At 47.8% G+C, this 23,652-nt stretch overlaps 3 protein-coding genes across 7 annotated transcripts; 1 reads left to right on the forward strand and 2 right to left on the reverse strand.

Moving 5' to 3' along the window:
* The first annotated feature begins 315 nt into the window (after nt 1–315).
* LOC136541498 (serine/threonine-protein kinase Nek3-like) lies at nt 316–5,912 on the forward strand. 2 transcript variants are annotated; one of them, XM_066533408.1, is made up of 15 exons: nt 316–594; nt 957–1,076; nt 1,170–1,236; nt 1,763–1,828; nt 1,981–2,027; nt 2,115–2,160; nt 2,262–2,342; nt 2,435–2,477; nt 2,601–2,650; nt 2,736–2,817; nt 2,912–2,961; nt 3,042–3,115; nt 3,227–3,278; nt 3,363–3,806; nt 4,117–5,912. In XM_066533408.1, the coding sequence occupies exons 2-15, from the start codon at nt 991–993 to the stop codon at nt 4,681–4,683; spliced, it is 1,755 nt and encodes a 584-aa protein (XP_066389505.1). In that variant the 5' UTR covers nt 316–594; nt 957–990; the 3' UTR covers nt 4,684–5,912. The 2 variants fall into 2 exon arrangements, with proteins under 2 accessions (XP_066389505.1, XP_066389506.1); XM_066533409.1 differs by having other exon boundaries at nt 317–594; nt 4,120–5,909.
* Nucleotides 5,913–6,171: 259 nt separating this feature from the next.
* On the reverse strand, nt 6,172–7,828 carry LOC136541499 (probable ribose-5-phosphate isomerase 3, chloroplastic). The gene is made up of 2 exons (XM_066533411.1): nt 7,307–7,828; nt 6,172–6,765 (listed from the first exon to the last, which is right to left on the reverse strand). The coding sequence occupies exons 1-2, from the start codon at nt 7,703–7,705 to the stop codon at nt 6,331–6,333; spliced, it is 834 nt and encodes a 277-aa protein (XP_066389508.1). The 5' UTR covers nt 7,706–7,828; the 3' UTR covers nt 6,172–6,330.
* Nucleotides 7,829–8,394: 566 nt separating this feature from the next.
* LOC136541500 (PHD finger-like domain-containing protein 5A) lies at nt 8,395–17,585 on the reverse strand. 4 transcript variants are annotated; one of them, XM_066533413.1, is made up of 3 exons: nt 17,450–17,529; nt 10,078–10,206; nt 8,395–9,096 (listed from the first exon to the last, which is right to left on the reverse strand). In XM_066533413.1, exon 3 carries the CDS (start codon nt 9,077–9,079, stop codon nt 8,747–8,749), a length of 333 nt encoding a protein of 110 aa, XP_066389510.1. In that variant the 5' UTR covers nt 9,080–9,096; nt 10,078–10,206; nt 17,450–17,529; the 3' UTR covers nt 8,395–8,746. The 4 variants fall into 4 exon arrangements, with proteins under 4 accessions (XP_066389510.1, XP_066389511.1, XP_066389512.1 ...); XM_066533414.1 differs by lacking the exon at nt 17,450–17,529 and adding an exon at nt 17,200–17,215; XM_066533415.1 differs by lacking the exons at nt 10,078–10,206; nt 17,450–17,529 and adding an exon at nt 17,200–17,349.
* Nucleotides 17,586–23,652: the final 6,067 nt, after the last annotated feature.

Consider the following 23,652-nt stretch of genomic DNA (forward strand, 5'->3'; position numbering starts at 1 on the left):
AGCGGTTGTTGGCCATTGAAGGTTGTTCGGGTACTAATCCGGCCAAGGCAGCAAAGCAGTAGCATGGTATCAACCGTTAATTCCCATGGTTAGTTATTCGGTTGGTGTCGCGAGAATCAGTACGATCAAAGCCACCAAATTTCGGCATATTTCCACGCACAAATTCTGCACTGGGGGCGATCAAAATTCCTTGCTCGAGCCTTTATGGACGGCATGTACAACGAAACGCGTATGAATTCCGCTATCACGGGCGGGGATACGAATAAGCCCATAAAGAATAGTGCTAGTACACGCAGCCACTAAACCAAGGATTTTTTTTAAGTCAAATTTCTCTCTCTCTCTCTCTAAGCCTGTGCAGAGTGTTGTGTATGCTTGGCTCCCACCACTTTCTCTCTCTGCACTTTGAAAACTTTGAAAGCCTCTAGCAAGCTAAGCACAGCCAGCCCTCCATTTCGTTGTCGGCGTGTCAACCCTCGCCTCTCTCTTTTTCTCCGGTGCACTCCATCAGCCATACTTTCTCGCTCTAAAAATGGGAGCCGAGCACTGAGGAGGAAGAACAAGAACAAGGTGCCCTTCATCCATTAGCCACCCAAGGTAAGGAGGGAACCCATTCTCTTCCACCTTAAGCGTCATCAGAATCGATTCGACGATCATTAAGTTGACCCATTTCAGTTTCTAAATTCTCCATGTGATCAGGTCTTGCTTCGTTCCCTTCACCTTGTGTCTCTTTTATTGAAATGCTATTCCGTGCGTTTGAATTGGGAAGTATTGCATGGGTTTCTTGTGCCACTGTTCACAAACAATACTTCCCAAATTTGAAGCGGTTTTAATTTATTTATTACATACTATCTATTTTTTAAGAAAAAAAACTTCTCTTTTATGTTCCGACCACATTTCATTTACTGGTACAATTAATTTCTTTGACGAATTCTTCGAAAACATCGTCCACCTTGCAGGTGATTTCTGAACCAGGAGCTTCACAGGGAAGGAATGGAACAGTACGAGGTGTTGGAGCAGATTGGCAAGGGTTCATTCGGCTCGGCGCTCCTGGTGCGGCACAAGGTTGAGAGGAAAAGGTGAGGTGGCCGGCAGATGCTGCCACAACGGATGGATGGATGCTTGCTTTGTTTCCATGGTGTCACTCTGAAACCTGGCTCATTTTGCTACAGGTATGTCTTGAAGAAAATCCGCCTTGCACGCCAGACCAACCGGTGCCGTCGATCAGCACACCAGGAGGTATGCTCATACTTTCTGTCCAATTAACCCCTTCAGCGTCATAATTTGAAGCTATGTAATTAGCTCCTTCTCTGAAAAGAAAAAGGTTCAAATTTTGGTTCCTGAAGAGACAGAGAACTATGTAATTAGCTCCTTCTCTGAAAAGAAAAAGGTTCAAATTTTGGTTACTGAAGAGAGAGAGAGAGAACTATGTAATTAGCTCCTTCTCTGAAAAGAAAAAGGTTCAAATTTTGGTGCTGGATTGGACCTAGTACCTTCTTGTAGTATTCTTCATGGTTTAGCAGCACATCTTGTGGTCCAGTTTCTGATGAAGAATTTGAATTTGAACACAAATGATTATAAATTTTGCAAAAGGGAGAGAATTTGAGCTCTCCAAGGGGACAAACGCCTTTGTTTCCTTGTAGGGCATGCATGACTGCTAGTTAGGAAACAGATTTGTTGCATTGTCATGATCTTGTGCTAACACATGAATAAACCTACACAAAACATGTGAAAGATTCACCACCCTTGCTGTATGTTCATACAGATGGAGCTCATTGCAAAAGTAAGGAATCCTTACATTGTGGAATACAAAGAGGCTTGGGTAGAGAAGGTGAGCATGGTCCCCGGTAGTTGCTGTTCACAGTTGCAGCATCCGAAAGGCAATCTCCGGTCTTGTTCCTTTCCTTGATGTTTCAATGGTCCTGATGAAGGATGTGCATGCTCATAATTGCTTGAAATGGAACGACTTTTTGTTGTTATCAGGGCTGCTACGTGTGTATTGTCATTGGTTACTGCGAGGGAGGGGACATGTATGTCGACTTCTGAAACTTCATCCCTGAATTGACCTGAACTACAATTGTGACCGCTGTTCTAAAATTTTTGTTGGGTCTGTGCAGGTCAGAGGCCATCAAAAAGGCTAACAGTAACCATTTCTCAGAAGAGGTAGTTAACTAGTCTGTAATCCGTACAGTTTGTTCTGCGCCCTCACATTGTGCTACACTGAACTTTGCCCCTTTGTGGTGTCCACCTTTTACTGCATGCAGAAACTTTGTATGTGGCTTGTGCAGCTCCTGATGGCACTTGATTACTTGCATGCCAATCATATCCTTCATCGTGATGTCAAGGTTGCTAGATTCATAACCTTTATATGTTACTTACACTTGCAATGGACTCGTGCTGCTTGAGTGACACTCATCACGCCCTGTAACTGTTTCAGTGCTCAAATATATTTCTCACCAAGGATCAAAGCATAAGGCTTGGTAAGCATCCTATTGTCAAGTATGGTTTTAGAAAAAAAAAACTATGTGCTGTATTTATAAAGTCCTTCATATAAATGATTCAACTATAACGCCCTTTTGTTCCGAACATGTGGTCTGAAACAGGTGATTTTGGTCTTGCTAAAGTCTTAACTTCTGACGATTTAGCTTGTTCAGTGAGTTTTCTTGCTCGATCCTTCGGTGTTTAACATGTTTCTCTGTCGATGTTGCTCTGATTCTAATTAAGTGCTGCTTCTGAAGGTTGTGGGAACTCCAAGTTACATGTGCCCTGAACTTCTTGCTGACATTCCATATGGTTCCAAGTCTGACATATGGTCCCTTGGTAAGATTGTACACATCAATTTTCAGTTGCATCTATTCTTCTGAACATTGGGTGTCTGTCATCTTGCCTAAACTCCTCAATGTCCATTCTCCAGGCTGCTGCATCTATGAGATGGCTGCTTTCAAGCCTGCATTCAAAGCATTTGTGAGTAACATATCATGTTTTTTATGAAATCTAGTTTTATCATAACCTGTACCTTCATTGGTGATTTTCGACTCTTACAGGATATGCAAGCACTGATAAATAAGATTAACAAGTCTGCTGTACCTCCTCTACCAATGATGTACTCTGGTGCATTGTAAGTCATTGGCCTATACAATTTACATACAGTCCTTGTGAAATCCTTATGACGAATATCTTTTTAGCTTAAATATGAAATACTAAAAAAATATTTATTCTGGTCATACAGTAGGGGACTCGTCAAAAGCATGCTGCGCAAAAGTCCAGATCATAGACCAAGTGTATGTGTTGGTTCACCGTCACTGCGAATTGCACCTCACCCTGAAATCTGAGCTTATTTATTCATCCTGGTTCCTCTGTTTCAGGCTGCAGAACTGCTTAAGCATCCACACCTTCAGCCCTACGTGTTCGAACTCCAATTGAAATCGACTCCTCGCAATTTGTTCTCTGCTAAGCTTCCTACCAAATACGTCACAAATAAGGCTGCACTTTCTGATGCCGAAGACAATTGTCCACCCAAATACAGCAAGAGCCATTCATTTAAATTGGAGAGGGCTGTAAAACTTGACCAAGGCACTTCTAGGCATGGTCGTCCTGGTTCTACAACTGGGAAAGACTGTCCAGAACTAAGTGAACAAATGGAGGGATTGTCAGTCCATGTCACCAAGAATGTTACTGATGAACTGATACATGAGAAGTATTCAAAAGTTACAAGATCTCCTGCACCTACTCCGAGAAGAGCTTCATCGACACCAAGAAGACGACTAGAACCTTCAAAGACATTTCATGCTAGAACAGCTCACAAGGAGGTATGAAGTACCTGACCATTTGAAAAGTCAACAAGTTGTTGGTAGCCTTATTGTCAGTCATTGTTCAGATTTCAAAACATAACTTTTGATATTACCACTCCCTAGCCAGTAGACACCCTAAGGCACTAACCTGTTCTTCAGAAAATGAATAGCAACTAGGTTTTTCAGAAACTGACATTTCCTTGCCTCTTACCAAGAAAAAAAACGTTGAAAGATTGCTTCTAGCTGCTTGTGGCATCTTAAAACATTTTAATTGGCAACTTGTTAACTTTGAAGTAATTCTGCATAACTTATGTTGTTTTGACACCAGCAGCCTCCATCGTCAAGGTCTTCAGCAAATCAAACGGGTCAAGCCACACGGAGAGAGTCACTCCCCATGCGTATGATCAAAACTCCTGATAAGAGGCAGGCCACCGACATTCTCACCAGATTGAAATCTCCTGACGTTTCAGTAAACTCTCCTCGAATCGACAGAATTGCTGAATTCCCACTGGCATCCTTTGAAACCCCATTGCATCGCATCACAAAGCTCACAACGCCATCTGTCATTGATCAATCCATTACCAAGGACAAGTGCACTTTCCAAGTGCTCCGAAGCAATAGCGATAACTACACTGACTCCCCTGACATCGACCTTCTTGGTGCTGACAATTCATCTAGGAGTTCATCTGATTGGAGGCAGAGAAGGTTTGACACGAGGTCTTACCAGCAGAGAGCTGAGGCTCTGGAGGGATTGCTTGAGTTCAGTGCCCAATTGCTACAGCAGGAGAGGTTTGAGGAGTTGGGGATCTTGCTGAAGCCATTCGGACCCGGTAAGGCATCTCCAAGAGAGACAGCTATATGGTTGTCAAGGAGTTTGAAAGAAACTGGACTATAACCAGAGGCCTGTTAGTGCAAGACTAAACCTGTAATAGCTTTGTATCTTAACAAGCTTCAGTCTTCCCTGTACAGTTTAAGTATTGTGTTTTTTTCCCACTTGACTGGTCTTAGTGGAATGCTGCAACATGTAGACATGTTGTTAGTTCGGCAATCGTTCTCTTTCTGTAAACCTGTAATAACATGCTTGAGAATTTCCCAATCAGATGAAAATACCTTAGATGCCTGTGAAGTTGTATCTTGAAATCATATCAGTCAGCAAGAGTTGACATTTGGAGAGCCATTTTCTATGATGAAGCTTGACAGTTTCATTGTCATTGCATTTTGTATGAAAACAATGAAGTGTTTATGGTCCTTCAGTTCTGTTCTTGATTTATATTTATCTTCTATAGAAAACTGGTTCAGAGATGGTGTCTATGTTCCTTCAATTCTGTTCTTGATTTATATATATCTTCTATAGAAAACAGGTTCAAAGCCGTCCCTTGCTGCTCTGCACGACCCATAGATAAACAATCGACATTTCTTCTCCAAAAGAAAAGGCTTTCACAACTACACCGAAGCTACCATAAGCATTTGCCAATTTGCTGGTGTCAGGGTGGAGAGCATGTCATATAACAAATTAATAACCTGCTTGCCTGCGTTTCCTGGGCTCACCATGTATTTGCATGTCCTTTTGTTACTTGTTCTTCCATTTGTCACTGCAGAAACATAAAAATATACTTGCTGCAACTCTACCTTCTTTCTCTACGCCGCAGTTCAAGCTGATGCAAACCTACCTGATCAGTAAAATCTGATGAGCTTCCAAACAATTCAACCGGACCAGGTAATTCATGCCATACAGGCACAATTGTTGTTGACCAGTTCCATCCAAGTTTTACTGATGAAAGCTAAGCAGCACTTGTTGAAATCATACATCCACATATTGATCCTTTCCCAACTCAGGTTTCTCAAGTAGTTTAGGGACTCATGTTGAACTTCTGTTCCTAACAATATAACATGGAGACACTGGAACTAATTTGCTGAAAGTGGCACATATACATCATCATCCTCTGCCTAGTTATATCAGCCAACATACACAAACCTTTCTTTCTGCACTAAATATTATTTTTTGGAAGTCTGTAACATTGACAACATGAAGTGTAGCATGCAGCCTCACTTTATTTACCAAGTTCAGCAGTCAGGAGGCAACATTCACATTTTATTTTATTTTTTTCTGCGGCATCTCAAATTTCAGTTTTAAGAGAAACATTTTGCTGGTCAAATTTTCCATTTTTCAAAGACAATTAGATTGCCAGGTTGAACTGCATTCTGATTTTACAGATATACATGCAGGGCCCAAGTTCATTAAAAACACTGTAGTCCAAGGGATGTCAAAGACACTTGGTCCAACAGCTTGCAAGATAACACACCAGAATCAATCAAATATTTTTATGGATCAACAGAAGTTTCAACCTAGTAAAATGGCTTTTTATCCCACAATAGAGTAGAGTGATTGTCAATCCTCACAGCACAAACTAAATGTATGAATGTGAACTAGAGGAACATTGGGGGAACATATTTATTGAAGCATCTTATTACCTGCTTTTACACCAATAGCTTATACATTAAATTGTAAAATTCAACACAACCAGCAAAGTAACTCAAAAACTCACTTCGTTTTGACACTGACACCGTCCGTTCCAGCAATGATCACTGAACTCGCCATGTTCAAGAACAACCCATGGTCAACAACTCCTTCCAGAGCTGCAATTTCCTGTCCTGCTGCCAATGCATCCTTGATTGGCGTCTTGAAGTATAAATCGACAATGTAGTTTGAGTTGTCGGTAACATAGGGCTTGTCGCCTTCAAATCTTAGTTTTGCCTCGACTCCTTCCTCCATAAACAGTTCCTGCAATCTTACTAGGTTGTACTTCCAGCAGAACTGCACAACCTCCACTGGCATGGCTAGACCACTACCTCCTAATCCATCAACTAGTTTTGTCTCGTCAACAACAACGATAAACTTGGCCGATGCTGCCTCAACCATCTTCTCACGAAGAAGAGCGCCACCCCGCCCTTTCACAAGGTTCAGGTCAGGGTCAACCTGTTTTAATTAAGGAATGTAATTAGCCAACTAAAAAGATAGTAGTTTGAATACGATATGAACCCCAAACAAAATGTAAGCATTTGGATAAAGTTGGCATAATATTGAGCATATTTGAATTGTTGATATTTCATAGGATACTTTGGGAACCTGGCCACAAAAATACAGAATTTCAGAACATTCCAACGAAACAAACCTTTCAAACGACAAAAAGGCTAAAGGCCAAAGTCACGTTTCTCACTATGAACAGACAAAATAACACACGGACTCATCTTCTTTCATGCAGTCAGCAACAGGACAAGGTATCAGGTATGTGCAAAGTCAAACCTTCCATGTCCAAATTTTTACACGACAGCAACTCTAGCTCGCAGCTACCAGTAATCACTAGTACTAAAATTACCAAGAAGCAATCAAAGGAGATGCTTTATTTTCTGTATAAGCTTTTCCCCGGGATTGAAGATGGTTTGATTGGTTTATATAGCCCATACCCAACCCAAAGGGGGGGGAAAAAAAGAGAAGCGACAATGAGACAAGGGCGGACCTCGTCGGCACCGTCGATGGCGAGGTCGATGCTCGGGTGGTCGTCAAGCGTGGAGAGCGGGATGCCGAGCGACTGCGCCTGCTCGAAGGTGCGCTTGGAGGTGGGCACGCCGACGATCTTCTCGAGCTTGCCGGCGGCCAGGAGCGCGCCGATCTCGGCGACGGCGAAGGCGGCCGTGGAGCCCGTCCCGAGCCCGAGCACCATCCCGCTCTGCACCTGCTCGACGGCGCGCACCGCCGCCAGGCGCTTGAGGTCATCCTGCGTCAGCGCCGCCGCCGTCGCCGGCGCGGACTGCGCGCGGACGGACCCGAGCCGGGCGCGGCGGCGGGCGGAGGAGGCGACATGGCGCGCCGCGGTGGGGTGGTGGAGGCGGACTGAGATCGCGGTGGCGGCAGCCATGGGGGCGGGCGCGTGTAGGTGGGTGGCGGGAGGTGCTGCAGCTCGGAGAGGTGAGGTGAGGAGTGTGGGGAAGAGGCCAAGCCAAGAGGAAGAGGGGGAGGCGATGGGGAGTTGGTGGTGGAGGCTAGCGGCGATGGTGATCGTCAGAGGTTGGGTTGGTTGGTGGTGACTTGGAAGGCCAGGGATTTTTCTTCCTGGTATTTTTTCTTGATATTTATTTTTTTAAAAGTATAATTTGGCTGCCACGTAGAACACCAGCACCACACCAAATCAAACTTGTGTGGACATCAGAGCAAAGATTAACTTTTTTGTGTGTAGTAGATAATGGCAGCACTTATGTGTGCAACAAGTTCATTTCAAAACTATGACTTGGGTTACCTCTAAACCTTGTACTGCCAAACTGAACCAACAATATCATGTGTATTCGGCAAGGATGTGTACTGCCTCATGTAAAGATGAATGCAACTTCAAGGGTAGTTCAGAGCACGAACAATAGCTCTAGCTGGGATCACCTGCAATGCTTATAATTCAGTATAAAATTCAACTATAAAGCCTAGAAATTGCTATAGTACTCCTTGCTATCCAAACAAAATTGCTAAAAGTTTCTTGTATCGAGGGAGTTGATGAGGGAATCCATGAACACAGAGAATATGGAACTGATCAGGTGTATATTCAGTAATGGTGATGTCATAATTTTTAAAAGGAGATAGTGTGTCGTTTCTGAGTGCCAAACTTTCTCCTCTGCTTCAATTTCTCAACAGAAAATTTCAGAACATATGCTCATGGTACATGAGTACATTGTGTACCCATATGATGATCAGGCTACTTAGACATAGAACCCTGAGAAGTACATCAGGTATGCTCAACAGCAATTCATATACCAATCTTTTGTTTACGTTTGAGAACGAAAGAGGCCATCTCAGTTCACGTTTGAAGCCAGCATCCATCACAAACAACGCAAATGTTGCCACGACATCCTACTCACAGTATCCATGAGCATTACTCATCATCACCAAGAGGCCAACGAACCTCACTGATTCATCACCTCTTCTTGAACCCATACTTCTTGCGCTCGTAGAAGAGGTCGGTCTTGGCGCTACCGAGGTTCACGATCTTGGGGCACCCATCCCGGTCCTTCTCCTGCTGCGTGCACTCCTTGCAGTAGTAGGCGTCCGAGATGCCCACGCCACCACAGATGACGCACCGCCCCTGGAACGACCCGTAGTTGCACTCGTCGCAGACACGGACAAGTGTGCACGGTCGCACGTATGAGTCGCAGATGACGCACTTGCCGTCGCACTTCTCACACAGCCGCCCGATGGCGATGCCAGGCTGCTTCCGGCACATGATCAGGTCAGGGTGGTGCTTCGCCATGGCTGTCAGATGTTAACCTGGCAAGCCATAGTACAATGGTTAGTGCATTATCATGGAGCAATGTTACAGCTTGTGAGGAACGACATGAACAAGCACAGAAACAGTTGAAGGTTGAATACCTAATGCAAAGAGAATTGTTAATTCGTTATTTATTTTAACTTGATAGCAAGTAACAAGGGAAAACTTTGCTTCAGCAACTAAGTCTCTCCATATGCATCGGTCATTTCGGTTTTTCCACTCTACCATTAAGTGTTCTTTTCTTTTTTCTTTTTCCTTTTTTTTGTCAGTGTTGTCAGCTTGACTCTATTTGACTGAAAAAAAAAAGAATACGAATATCCTACATCAGTGACTGGATGACACTTCTATCATTGCAGCTCACAGCCACTGAACCCATCTTATATGATTTGAAGATGGCCATCCTATGTACTATAGTTAAAGCAATTTAGCCTATAGCCACAAAAAAGAAGTTATTAACAAAAGGGTGGCAAAGAAGAGAGAGGGAGGGAGGAAGGGAGGGAGAGCAGATCAGAAATTTCAGCGGAACAATGAAGAAATGATAACAACGAAAAAATGATTACCCCAAGTGGGAAGAAGAATGAAACCTCCCTACCAATAGATGATGTGCAAGGCATGGCAATAGACATAATGCACATTGCTTCAAAAATATTTTTGTTTGAATAGAAATAGGTGATCATCCAAATAAAAAAAATGTTGTGGTCAATAAACTTTAAAATTAGCAAATTAAAGAATCCTTAGAATTGTAGCCGGTTTTAACAATCCCACCATATTATTAAGTCCTTCCGCAAAGAAGAGGTTCAGCTTACTGAGTTACAAGCTATGCCCACATAGGATATTTCTTGCTTCGCCGCTAGTCGGAAAGATTGCAATCTATAATGCAGTTCAAGTAAAAATATGCGAAGTGAAAAGATGTCAATATTTCGCCTGACATTAAACCATATTAGGTGAAGGGTGGGCTGGTGCAAGCGGTAGAGTCTTACCGCCTGTGACCGGAAGGTCCCGGGTTCGAGTCGCGGTCTCCTCGCATTGCACAGGCGATGGTAAGGCTTGCCACTGACACCCTTCTCCAGACCCCGCACAGAGCGGGAGCTCTCTGCACTGGGTACGCCCTTTATTAAACCATATTAGGTGTATCATCAGAACATGAAAAATAAGCCTACTCCAAGGTTGGTATGGTTACTTGGCGGCTTGAAAGTAACAACTCTATGTGATATTTCTATTTAAAAGGTGTGTCATGGAGATATGTTAAATATTTCTTGATGCTGCTAAAATGAATTTGTTGGGATAAATTTAGTGGTTCAGATTTTGGACTGACAACAGCCATATGTGTCGATCTCGATTGTACAGACAGGCAATGTTTTCTGATCGTCCGATTAATCACGAGTAATCGCGAGTAATCACGATTAATCATCCTTATCGGTACCTAGCACTCGATTAGGCCCTCTGATTCGATCAGAGCGATCAGAAACCTTATCGTCCAATTAATCGTCGATTAATCGCGACAAATCGTCCTTATCGGTGTCTTAACCGATCAGCACGCAGATGGGCTGCTTCAGCAGTTCAGCTTACTAGGCTATATTTGCTTGGGCTAGGCCCATTAGGGTTTCTCTTTTATACATCTCCCCCACTCTTTCTCTCACCTCCTCAGTCCTCACTCTCACTCTCCAGCCCATCAGCAAACATATGGAGGCTGGGACAAGAATATGGAGTCATATCTCACAGGTAAATAACCAACTAACCAGAAATATAGTCTTGATGCTCGATGTCTACTATATAAGTACATAGTATATGGTATATATACCATACATATATGATATATATAGTCCTGCTATATGCTGTACGATTATATGAACGATTAGACTGATAAGAGGTCGATTAATCGTCCTTATCGTCGATTAATCGTCCTGATCGTCCTTATCGGTACCAGAATCATTAGAGACAATAAGCCGATTTAAAAACATTGCTGACAGGCCTTGTCGATGATAGATAAGTCTGGCTGTTGTGGTCTTTGTGGGGCTGTTGTGGTCTTTGTGTTTTTAGGACAGCATAGGACAACATCTTAGACTAGAGGACAGCATCTAGGACAGCATCTTAGACTAGCATCTTGGCATATGATTGGCTGACTAGCAGCCTATAAATATATATCCCCAACCCCTTGGGTTGGTATGGCATTGAGAAATAAACCAGAAAATTGCCCCAACTCCTAGTGTCATCCTCTCTCGATGAGAGTAAGAATTCTGCTACTTCCAAGATTGCGAATTCAGCGACTAACAACTGGTATCGGAGCCGTATTATCCTGTAGCCTGAGCATCTCCTGCTCATCTCCTCTCCCAGCCACACAACAGCCCCAGCTGCGAGCAGCAGCTCCGGCCGCTCCTGCTCACTCCTCCCCCGCGCATCTGAAGCAGCCCTCTCCCCACGCAGCAGCCTCCCGGTAGCGCGTCATGTCCGCAGGGTAGTCTCAGCGCTCGGTCGCCTCGAGCACTCGGCGTCGGCAGGAGGCCAAACTTGCGGCGGCAGAGGAACGCGAGCGAGCGGCGGCAGAGACCGCTGCGGCGGCGGCAAGGGCGTCGAGGCTGGCAGCGTCGGAGCTGGCAGCAGCCAGAGCGGAGGCGGAGGCAGCGGCAGCGGCGAATGCAGCGTGTGCGGCGGCAGCGGAGGTCGAGGCTCTGCGCGGCAGCATCGGCAGCTCCATTTCCGCTGACGACACTGCCGACGTGGACCTCGAGCTGCTAGAGAGGGAGGCAGCGCGAGCGCGGGCGACGCAGTGGGCAGCAGCGCAAGCCCGCGAGCGTGGCGGCAACCCAGACAGGCGCGGACGCGCTGGCGGCACTCCTGGAGGAGGCGCGCACGGCGGTGGCGCTCCTGGGGCAGCCGTGCACGCCCACGAGCGCGGCAGCAGCCCAGACAGGCGCGGACGCGCCGACAGCGCTCCTGGAGGAGGCGCGCACGGCAACGGTGGCGGACGGGTCGATGGAGAGCGCGACCTTCACAGGCAGCGTGGCTGTCTCTCCCCGGATCGGTACCGTGGTTACCATGGGCTCCAGGCTGTTGTCAGGGACGTCGGTCCCGGCGGTGGGTGGCCTACCCTCACCAAGACCAACTACATCGAGTGGGCTGCGGTGATGAGGGTAAAGCTCCAAGTGCGGCACATGTGGGAGGCAGTCCGATACGGCGACGACGACGGCGACCTAGATCGACGGGCGCTGGATGCCCTCATCGCTGCAGTCCCGCCCGAGATGCAGTTCTCGCTTACCAACAAGCGGACTGCTAAGGAGGCTTGGGACGCCATCGCTGTGGCACGCATCGACAGCGACCGCGCCCGCAAGTCCACACTGCAGGCACTTCGCAAGGAGTGGGAGAACCTGGCCTTCAAGCTAGGTGAGGACGTTGATGACTTTGCTCTCCGTCTCAACACTCTGTTGCAGAAGATGGTGCAGTTCGGCGATGACACCTACGGCGAGGAGAGAGCTGTCGAAAAGCTCTTTCGCTGCGTCCCCGAGAAGTACAAGCAGATGGCTCGCTCAATCGAGTCCCTGCTGGATCTCTCCACGATGTCGATCGAGGAGGCGATAGGTCGCCTCAAGGTCATCGACAGCGATGAGCCATAGTCTCTCTCGGGGCCCATCACCACTGGCGGGAAGCTCCTTCTCACTCGGGAGCAGTGGCTTGCCAGCCAAGGTGACCGGAAGAAGGGGGAGCCTTCTTCCGCGACAGGCGGCCGCAAGCGTGGCAAGCCACGCAAGGCGCGCAGAGATGCCCAGGCCGGGGCGCGAGGGCGTGCCGAGGGTGATGCCCGCGGAGGCGCCCAGGGTGGCGCTGCCGGCAGGCACAAGCCGGCACGAGACGACGCCTGCCGCAACTGCGGCCAGCTCGGCCATTGGGCCAAGGACTGCTGACAGCCACGACGCGGCCAGGCCCACGTCGCACAGGCGGAGGAGGAGCCGGCTCTGTTCATGGCACATGCAAGCATTAAGCTACCTCCAGCGGCACCAGCCGCAGCGGCTCTCCACCTAGACAAGCCAAAAGCACACGCCCTCCTCGACGACAGCTCCGGCAACGACAAGAGTGACGGGTGGTGCCTTGACATCGGCACCACCCATCACATGACCGGTCGACGGGAGTTCTTCACCGAGCTTGACTCTAGCGTCCGAGGCTCCGTCAAGTTTGGAGATGCCTCCGGCGTGGAGATCAAGGGCGTCGGCTCCGTCATCTTCACCACCATGTCTGGTGAGCACAGGCTGCTCACCGGAGTCTACTACATCCCCGCGTTGAGGAACTCCATCATCAGCTTGGGACAGCTGGATGAGAACGGTTCGCGCGTGGTGGTTGAGGATGGAGTCATGAGGATTTGGGATCGTCGTCGTCGCCTTCTTGCCAAGGTATCCAGAAGCGCAAATCGACTCTACGTCCTTAACGTGCAGGTGGCACAACCCCTCTGTCTCGCTGCTCGTCGGGACGACGAGGCGTGGCAGTGGCACGAGCGTTTCGGGCACCTTCACTTTGAGGCCCTGAAGCGGCTCAGTGCCACGGAGATGGTGCGAGGCCTGCCATGCCTCGACCATGTGGAGCAGCTCTGCGACGTCTGCATGTTGACGAAGCAGAGGCGACTCCCCTTTCCACAGCGGGCTAGCTTTCGAGCCAAGGAGAGGCTTGAGCTTGTGCACGGGGACTTGTGTGGGCCGGTGACACCGGCCACACCGGGAGGATGACGCTACTTCCTGCTGCTCGTCGACGACCTCTCCCGCTACATGTGGGTGATGGTCCTCGGCAGCAAGGGAGAGGCTGCGGACGCCATCAGGCGCGCGCAGGCTTCTGCGGAGGCGGAGTGCGGCCGCAAGCTACGCGTGCTGCGCATCGACAACGGCGGCGAATTCACGGCGGCTGAATTCGCGTCGTACTGCGCTGACGAGGGCATTCAGCGCCACTACTCCGCGCCGTACAGCCCGCAGCAGAACAGCGTCGTCGAGCGGCGCAACCAGATGGTTGTGGGGATGGCTCGGGCCCTCCTCAAGTAGAGGGGGATGTCGGCTGTCTTCTGGGGAGAGGCGGTGGTGACGGCCGTCTACATCCTCAACCGCTCGCCTACCAAGGCGCTCGACGGCAGGACGCCGTACGAGGCTTGGCATGGGCGCAAGCCGACGGTCTCCCACTTGCGGGTCTTCGGCTGCCTCGCGTTCGCCAAGGAGCTTGGCCACATCAGCAAGCTCGACGACAGGAGCACTCCGGGAGTGTTCATCGGCTACGCGGAGGGCTCGAAGACCTACCGCATCCTCGACCCGAAGACACAGCGTGTGCGCACGGCGCGCGACGTTGTGTTCGACGAAGGGCGAGGATGGGCGTGGGACAAGGCGGTGGACGATGGCTCGGCTCCGACGTACGACGACTTCACTGTCGAGTACGTCCACTTCGAGAGAGCTGGGGGAGGAGGCGGCTCTTCTTCGGCGAGCGCGTCTACCCCAGTCCCCGAGTCTCCACCGACCCCGGTGCCTGCTACTCCGACAGCACCACGCTCTCCAGCCAAGACCTCGGCTGCGATGAGTCCTTCGCCGGCTCCACCACAGCCGGCAACGCCAAACACTCCAGCACCGACAGGCACCACTCCGGGCACGTCTACTCCACCACCAGCTCGTGTCGAGCACGGCCCGGTTGAGCTCGCTACTCCGCTCTCTCACGACGAGGAGCGCGTCGACGCGTACCACGACGGCGAGCCATTGCGGTACCATACGATGGAGAACCTTCTCGGCGACCAGCCGGTGCCGGGACCGGTGCCTCACGACCTGGAGGCGCAGTTGCACCTTGCGTGTGACGACGGCGAGCCTCGGTCGTTTGCAGAGGCCGAGAGACACGCGGCATAGCGCGCCACGATGCAGTTGGAGATGAATGCGGTTGAGAAGAACCGCACTTGGGAGCTTGCTGACCTTCCTCGGGGTCACCGCGCGATCACCCTTAAGTGGGTGTACAAGCTGAAGAGGAATGAAGCCGGTGCCATCGTCAAGCACAAGGCTCGCTTGGTGGCACGAGGTTTCGTGCAGCAGGAGGGGGCCAACTTCGACGACGCCTTTGCTACCGTGGCACGGATGGAGTCCGTGCGACTCCTCCTTGCGCTAGCTGCCCAGGAGGGCTGGCGTGTTCCTTAATGGCGACTTGAAGGAGGAGGTCTACGTGCACCAGCCGCCGGGATTTGCGATCCCCGGCAAGGAGGGCAAGGTGCTCCGCCTGCGCAAGGCCCTCTATGGCTTGCGGCAGGCACGGAGGGCGTGGAATGCCAAGTTGGATTCCACGCTAAAGGGGATGGGCTTCGAGCAAAGCCCGCACGAGGCGGCCATCTACCGACGGGGCAGTGGAGGTAATGCTCTGCTGGTGGGTGTCTACGTCGACGACTTGGTGATCACCGGCACCAAGGATGCGGAGGTGGCGGCATTCAAGGAAGAGATGAAGGCCACCTTTCAAATGAGTGACCTGGGGCCTCTCTCCTTCTACCTGGGAATCGAGGTGCACCAGGATGACTCCGGGATCACGCTTCGACAGACCGCCTACGCCAAGCGCGTCGTTGAGCTAGCTGGGCTCACCGACTGCAACCCAGCTCTCACTCCGATGGAGGAGAGGCTGAAGCTGAGCCGCGACAGCACGACGGAGGAGGTGGACGCTACGCAGTACCGGCGTCTTGTGGGGAGCCTTCGCTACCTCGCCCACACACGGCCGAACCTAGCATTCTCCGTCGGCTACGTTAGTCGGTTCATGCAGCGACCGACAACGGAGCACCAGCAGGCTGTGAAGAGGATCATCCGCTACGTTGCGGGGACTCTCGACCACGGCCTCTACTACCCTAGGTGCCCTGGGCGGCACACTTCGTCGGGTACAGCGACAGCGACCACGCCGACGACATCGACACTAGCAAGAGCACGAGCGGGATCCTCTTCTTCCTCGGCAAGTGCCTCGTTAGCTGGCAGTCGGTCAAGCAGCAGGTGGTGGCCCTGTCCAGCTGCGAGGCCGAGTACATAGCGGCCTCCACCGCTTCGACTCAGGCGCTCTGGCTCGCTCGACTGCTTGGTGATCTCCTCGGCAGAGACACTAGAGCAGTGGAGCTCAGGGTGGACAGCAAGTCCGCTCTGACCCTGGCAAAGAACCTCGTCTTCCATGAACGCAGCAAGCACATCCGGGTGAGGTACCACTTCATCCGAGGCTGTCTTGAGGAAGGGAGCATCAAGGCGAGCTACATCAACACCAAGGACCAGCTTGCGGACCTGCTCACCAAGCCCCTTGGGAGGATCAAGTTCCTTGAGCTCTGCTCCAGGACCGGGATGGTTCAACTTTCCCACAAGACGACGCACAAGACTTAGGGGAAGAATGATAGATAAGTCTGGCTGTCGTGGTCTTTGTGGGGCTGTTGTGGTCTTTGTGTTTTTAGGACAGCATAGGACAGCATCTTAGACTAGAGGACAGCATCTAGAGGACAACATCTTAGCATCTAGGACAACATCTTAGACTAGCATCTTGGCATATGCTTGGCTGACTAGCAACCTATAAATATGTATCCCCAACCCCTTGGGTTGGTATGGCATTGAGAAATAAACCAGAAAATTATCCTAACTCCTAGTGTCATCCTCTCTCGATGAGAGTAAAAATTCTGCTACTTTCCAAGAGTGCGAATTCAGCGACTAACAGTGGACACCTAATGATGGTAAGGGAGGAGGGGGGGGGGGGGGGGGGGGGGGGGGGAATCTGTTCTAGACGAGGTGCCAATATTAGCGTCAAATAGTCCCTTCGCAAAGATAGAAGTAAACAGCCCAAATGTTGTCCCCTTTGATTGGATATATTAGACCCAACGTCGGTGGTGTTTGCAAACAAACAGTTGAATCAACGGTTTGCTTCTCTTACAGACACAGGCACACAAGTACTTGGCTGAAGCTGCTACTGCTAGTACAATGCTGCTACCGATGTGGATGAGCAGTCGAATCAATGAGTTGCCTGTTACGCAGGTACTCCATTTGAGCACAGACCGCGTCGACAGAGGCTTGGGACCAACAGGACGACAGGCAGAATTGCAGAAAAAAATCACACAGGACACGGCAGGGGCCGCCCCCGGACAGGGAGCAAACCTAGAAACCGGGTTCTACGAAGTACTACGAAGGGTCAGTGCGGGGCGCCAATCAGCAGCAACTAAGCACGCGCGCGCGGCGCGCCATCTGCTAGCAGAGCCACGCGTCGACGACGATATTTCTCGATGGCGGGCGAAACCGGCGGGATCTAGCTTAGCACGCGATTGGCTCATCAACAGTGTTCAGTAGCGCATGAACCCAGGGGGGGTGGGGATGGATCCATGGGAGCGGCTGAGCGAGGACCACGTACCGGCGAAAGGAGAGGTGGAGCAGGACCGCCTCTGCGGCGAGGCCGATGGAGGGGCGGGACCGCGGGAGCGGGGACGGGTGGAGGCGGAGGATCTGGCTTCAGGCAGAACGGCAGGAGAGGGAAGAGGGGAGGAATAGGTCCCGTTGGGCCCTTGAAGCCTGAACCATCTAAGGCTATTGGGCTTAGCACGACGGGCCCATTGAAGCCTGGACCCATCTCAGCCTAAACAAAGCCTTGGACACAGGTAGGGATGAAAACTGTTAAAAAAGGTGGGGATGAAAAACGGATCGGATACGGATATCACTGATATCATACTTGTTTTTATATTTTTATCCGGATTCGAATTCGAATACAGATGGTGTCAATCATACTGGATTTGATACGATTAGATATCGACATCATAAATATGCGATTTGAGTATTCAGATACTGACGGTATCGGATGTTAAATATCCGAACTCGTATACGGACATATCTGAACCCTTTAAACGACGGTCTCGAATATAGTCGGAAAATATCCATATCGTTTTCACCCCTAGCACAGGGACGTTGATGAAACGGAACACAGGGCTGCATAAATTTTTGAAAAAAACTCATTCAGACTATCGGGTCGTTTGATTTTCATTCCTGATCTACGGAACTAGTTTGTTAATCTTTTTTAACTTTTTAAAACATTTCATTTTTATATCCTGGGCGGTTTTGGTAGTAAATTTGCTAATGTGACGCCACAGTTATAGTGGATAAATTGGACTAAATTAAAAGCTTAATAGTTTCAGATTATATTCCACCACTTTTCAAAATTCACATATAAGTTTATCTCAAATTAATAGGATGGGAGATGAAAATTGATTCTATAGATCACCATTCTATATTTCTATTTTACAACTTATAACACGTTCTTCAACTCGCTCCCCTATGGTAGAGATGCAACACATAAGTATCTGTCTTGTATAGTCAACAATAATATACAACTATAATCTATATACAGCCATATTAGCTTAATTAATATATTTCTAAATTATGATTCTTAAAATAAATTCAATTCAAATGATCCCAACGGGACCTAAATTATTTCTACATATGGGCACTAGGGTAGTAGTATCCAAGTTCGTGAATTCATGCAAAAAGCTCGAGATAACACACTGCAGCTCACTCTCAAGTCTCAACTTCCTGATACATGACGACACACACTGCATATTCCTTTTGTAGATCTTCATCCTGTTCGCGTGTTGGTTTCAACCAGTCCAAACCAGTCAGCCAACAGTATTTTTCTCTCACAACAAACTAGCATTAGCCAGTCCAAACCAGCCCACAAACCAACAAACGAACAGGCCGCTTGCAAGTTCTGACTTCTGGTTCTTGTCCACCAATTAATGTCGTGGAGGCACGCGGTCCAGCAGGGTGACCTAGGTTGCGTTCCCATTCGGAGTCGGACGCCGCCACCTCATAGGTCAAGAGGTGACCTCAGCCGCGGAGCCCGGGACGACGAGCAAACCTCTCCAAGCAGACGACGTACGTCGACCTCTGCTTTCCAGGGAGGCCTTCCCCCGTCCCCTCCCCCATCGTTTGGAAGCAGGGCTGATTAGCCCAGGGTGTGTTTGTCTATTGATTTGAACGAGTATACACAGCTTATCCTTGGGCTAATAAAGGCAAAGCACTTGTTTTCCCATAATTTTTTTCAACAAGGAAAGTGAATATGGGAGCAAGGAAAACAAGTGTACAAACTTAAAAAAAATTATATCAGAAAAATCGAAAAAAGATCAACGGAAGTTATGAGAAAAATAATACATCATTAGCACCGGTGATAGAAGGCTAATAATGCATCGACATGGACTTAAAAATACACATAGAAATATGCCAAAATCAAGGAAAAATGGAAAAAATCAAAGAACGCAAGAGAGATAAAAAAATCAGTTAACTTAGAAAATAATTACATGCTCTGTATCATCATTAGCACTTAGGGCCTGTTTGGCAGGGCTCTGGCTCCTCTGAAAATGGCTCCTGTAACACCCAAGGTGTTGGCCTTGTATAAATTGACTTGCATTGCATGAGCATGAGCATCAAGCATTCATATTTAAGCGTTTACAAGTGAAACATTTGATTGAAATATATGCAATATTGCTTGTTATTTCATGTTTCTTTGTATATATGCATATGATCATGAGTGAATACATGTAATGGGTTTATGTGAGTCACTAAAACATATTAGCTACACTTAGGTTAACAAATGGAACATTGTTCATGAAAGTCACCATTCATGATCAACTACTTAAGTGATGTTATATGTGTTGACCTGGATAGCCCTATGTGTGACCAATGCATGAAATGAGTGTGTGACCTTACAAATAGCTTAAACATGTTTAGAAGATCATGATGAACAACTTTGGTATTCATGGTTAGGGGTAAATTGGTCACTAAGCCATAGTTGAGTGTATACCATCATTTGAATGTAGCATGTTTGACCAAGTTTGAACTATGTGCTAGAGACCTTGCATGGAGGTGGTCACTAAAGCAAAGTTGTAGTATTTGGCAAGAGGAACAACTTATATTTTTGGGTCATTGACTGGTTTAGCTCCTAACATGCTTGAATTAGGCTCACAAGATCATCAAATCCTTGATTCTCAGCACTTAGCAAATTTTTCTAAGTTTTAGGGCGTGTTTGGTTCATGCCGTCACCTTGCCACAGCTCGCCACGCCTGACTTCCGTTCGTGTTTGGTTCATGCCGAACCTACGCCGAACTTGCGGCACGCCGCAACTGCCCAGGCGCTCTCTAGTTCATTTGGGATGCCGACACACGCCGCAGTTCGGGCGGCCGATTTCAGCGCCGCAGTTGCGGCACGGCCAAACGTTCGGTGCGGCAGTTTCTGGACACTATCCAAACGCGCCCTTAAACTCTGACAATGCTGACAACTCGACTTTGGGATAATATAACTTGAGATTGGTTGAGATTCAGGGCTTGAGTTCTAAAGAACAATTGGAGCTGGTACTTTGGGCTCCAACATTAGTTTAGGACATTTTAGCTAACAGTCCACGGATTTGGAGATTTCGTCACTGCAAACCACGCTTCGGTGGTCGACCGTCGCAGAGCATGCGCGCCACGTGGACGCGAGCATGGCCGCGCGTCGCCGGCGTCCTGCCCTGTGCGACTGTCTCGAGCCAAAGCACGCCTTATCAGCCCCAACGCTCTCCCGCACTGCCCTGCGCTCCCATTTGCATTTCTGGCTTCCTCCTTCGCCTCAGTGCAGCCACCGCGGCAGCCACCGTCGCCACTGCCGTCGCAGCTGCTCCGCCGAGCTCGCCAGCGCTCACCACCACCCCATTCTCCAATCGGCCGTGCTCGCAGCTCCGCCTCACCCTTCTCCACCGTTTCCACCTTGCAGCGCCCGCAATCGTGCCTTAGGTAAGCCACCGTTCGCGTTGCGCCACCGCGGGTATGCCTTCGCCGGAGCTCCGCCATGGGCGCTGCCGTGGCCATGCTCCGTCGAAGCACCTCCAACCGTCTAGGTCACTTAGTCACAGTCACATGGTCGCCGTGGTTCTGTAGAGCGCTACGCCTGGCTTCGCCGTGGCTGGAGACGGCCGGCACACCGCAGAGCAGCGCCACCGTGCCGCCATGGACGGTGACGAGCCCGCTCCGCCACACCTGCACGCCCACCACCTAGACCATCCGACGCGGTTTGAGTAATAGATCATGTTGGTGCCCTTGGCTTCGCCGAAAAGCTCGCCGGCGATGAGCCGTGGCCAACTAGCGTCGAGCAGCGTCGCCTGCTCTGTTTTGTCTCACTGACAGATGGGCCGACTGACCAGTGGGTCCCCGTTGTCAGTGACTCAGTTCAGAAAGCTAGTGCAATCATTTCCTGTTTTATGTGCATCTTTGAAAAATAGATAAGTTGAGCTGTCTAGATTCAAAAATTGTGAACCAAATTTTGTAGTGTTCCTTAGAAAGTGTAGTATTTATGAAAAATATGATATTAGCATGTGTAGTAAAGTTTTTGGAGGATTTAAAATGAAACTTGAAATGTGTTTTTAAATGTATGTAAACTTGATTATTTTATATCTAGAGTTCCTGTGCTTCAAAAATTATGAATTTTATGTGGTGAACTGTTCTTGACAAGTACGAGCTCTGGTAAAAATTGAGGGTCAGTGCATGTATGGGTTTGTAGTTATAGATTTTCCTTTTATAATTGAGTGATCCTTGTATGAATTTTTATAAATTATTTATGAATCCAATATTAATGAGATTTGTTGGAGATTGTCCTAATACCATATGGATGCTAAGAAAAATATAAAATCTATTGCTTGACACTTTTTACTAGGGTTTTCTATTTATGCTATTTTAAGCCTTTATGCCTTGTCATTTTTGCATATGATGTTTTACTTGATAAAATGGTATAAAACTTTTACAGTAGTCTATTGGTAGCATTAGTAAGGCACTGTAAATTTTTGTGAATTTATGATGCAAATTTGATATATGTTTATTATTTACCCTAATTATTTAATTAAAATAAGAAAGGTATTGAAATAATTAGATTGTGATTAAGCATGATGTTTTCTATGGTTCTAATGATGCATAGTAACTGTTGATGTCAATGGTAAACTTTAGAAGCCATTGGTTGTATACAAATAACTAATTATCGCTTTATCATTCAAATATAGGACTGCATGTAAAGTTTTGATTGTGTGGATGATTTCATATAGATAATGGTCCCTACTGTAAAACTTGTTAATAACAAAGTTGTAGATAACTTACTAATCTACCTTGTGTTAAATTTTCACAGCCATAGGACTTTAGGGTTTTTGAGTTCTAGCTGTTACAAGTTTGTTGTCCGAAAGGTCTACTTCCTGGACATATTTGATTGAATGATTTGTTTGCCCAATTTAACTCTTGAATCACAGTGAGAGTATTAAAGGAAAGTTGTAGATGATTTTATAAGCTTTCCAGAAAGTCTAAGATCATGACATTTATATAAGTAAAACTTCAGTTATGAGTAAAATGAGTAGCTACTATTTTGGTGATATAGTAGATGCATTGTTGAAGTAGTTAAGTAAATAATCAAGAAGAGATATGCACATACTCAGTAGAACATGATGCACTTGTTATTGCTTCAGCACCATGATGTTAAGAATACGTACAAGAATGCATTCATCATGTATCATCATATTATACTTGTCAGCATGTATGCATTCGCAATATCTTATGCCATACTCATGCATCTAGGATCGACAGAGGAGATAACGTTGCTAGAGTTTAACGAAGGAGAGGAATGGGACTAGCAGGAGATTCCTCAAGCCGCAGCTCCCGAAGAAGAGGAGCAGAACCCAGAAGAGCTTCCGGAGTGCCATGATCACCACCCCACTTCCTTTTCTGAAAGGCAAACCCCGAAGCATTCTAAGTCTCCCAGTATTTTATAAAATATTACTCGAGTCCTTATGATTGATGCATTAGGTTATAAGAGTTGATTGGAACCACTTGATGCATATAAATTCCTTGTCTAGATATATATACCTTTAACCCTATGTAGGTCTAGGATCGAATATATGCTTAGCCATGCTTAGACCAGTAGAAGTCGGGTGATTTCCTGTCACCTGCGAGATATAGGTGGATACCGCAGCATGGTTTGCTATATTTGCTATCGTGGAATAGAACCATGGGGTAAAAGAAAATCAAGGCTGGGCGGAGTCTATGTGTAGGTTGACTCATATGATTCCGTCTGTGTCAATCAAGGACCATACCGTTGTTGGAACTTCTAACAAGATTGAACGTATGCCTATCACTTAGCTGGCCGGATAACTCGTTCCGACCGCAAAGCCGAGTAGCTCAACTCAGGTCGGGCCCTATTCTGTTGTGCGCTCCTTGCAGGGAGCCAGACTGAGCCCAAGGACAGGCTAGGCCTGAATGTCCTGGCATTTGGTGTCCCCGATTGTGCAGCGCGGTACGAACCCGCGAAATGTGTACCTGAGTTATACCAATGGTGACCTAAGGCAACTAATGACTATCCATCTCTAAATTAGCAACTATCCATCTCTACTAGTATATATATACCTAAATGTCCTGACAAATGTTACTACTAGTATAGTACTCCGTAGAGTGTGTGTATATATATATAAATAATATGTTGTAAAAATATTCTCCTTGTATATATATACCTTATTAACTGATACTTTACTTCTTAAGTTGCTTAGGTGCCTCTAGCTCCTCAATG

The sequence above is a fragment of the Miscanthus floridulus genome, chromosome 3 (genome assembly GCF_019320115.1).
Source record: "Miscanthus floridulus cultivar M001 chromosome 3, ASM1932011v1, whole genome shotgun sequence".
Taxonomy (NCBI): domain Eukaryota; kingdom Viridiplantae; phylum Streptophyta; class Magnoliopsida; order Poales; family Poaceae; genus Miscanthus; species Miscanthus floridulus.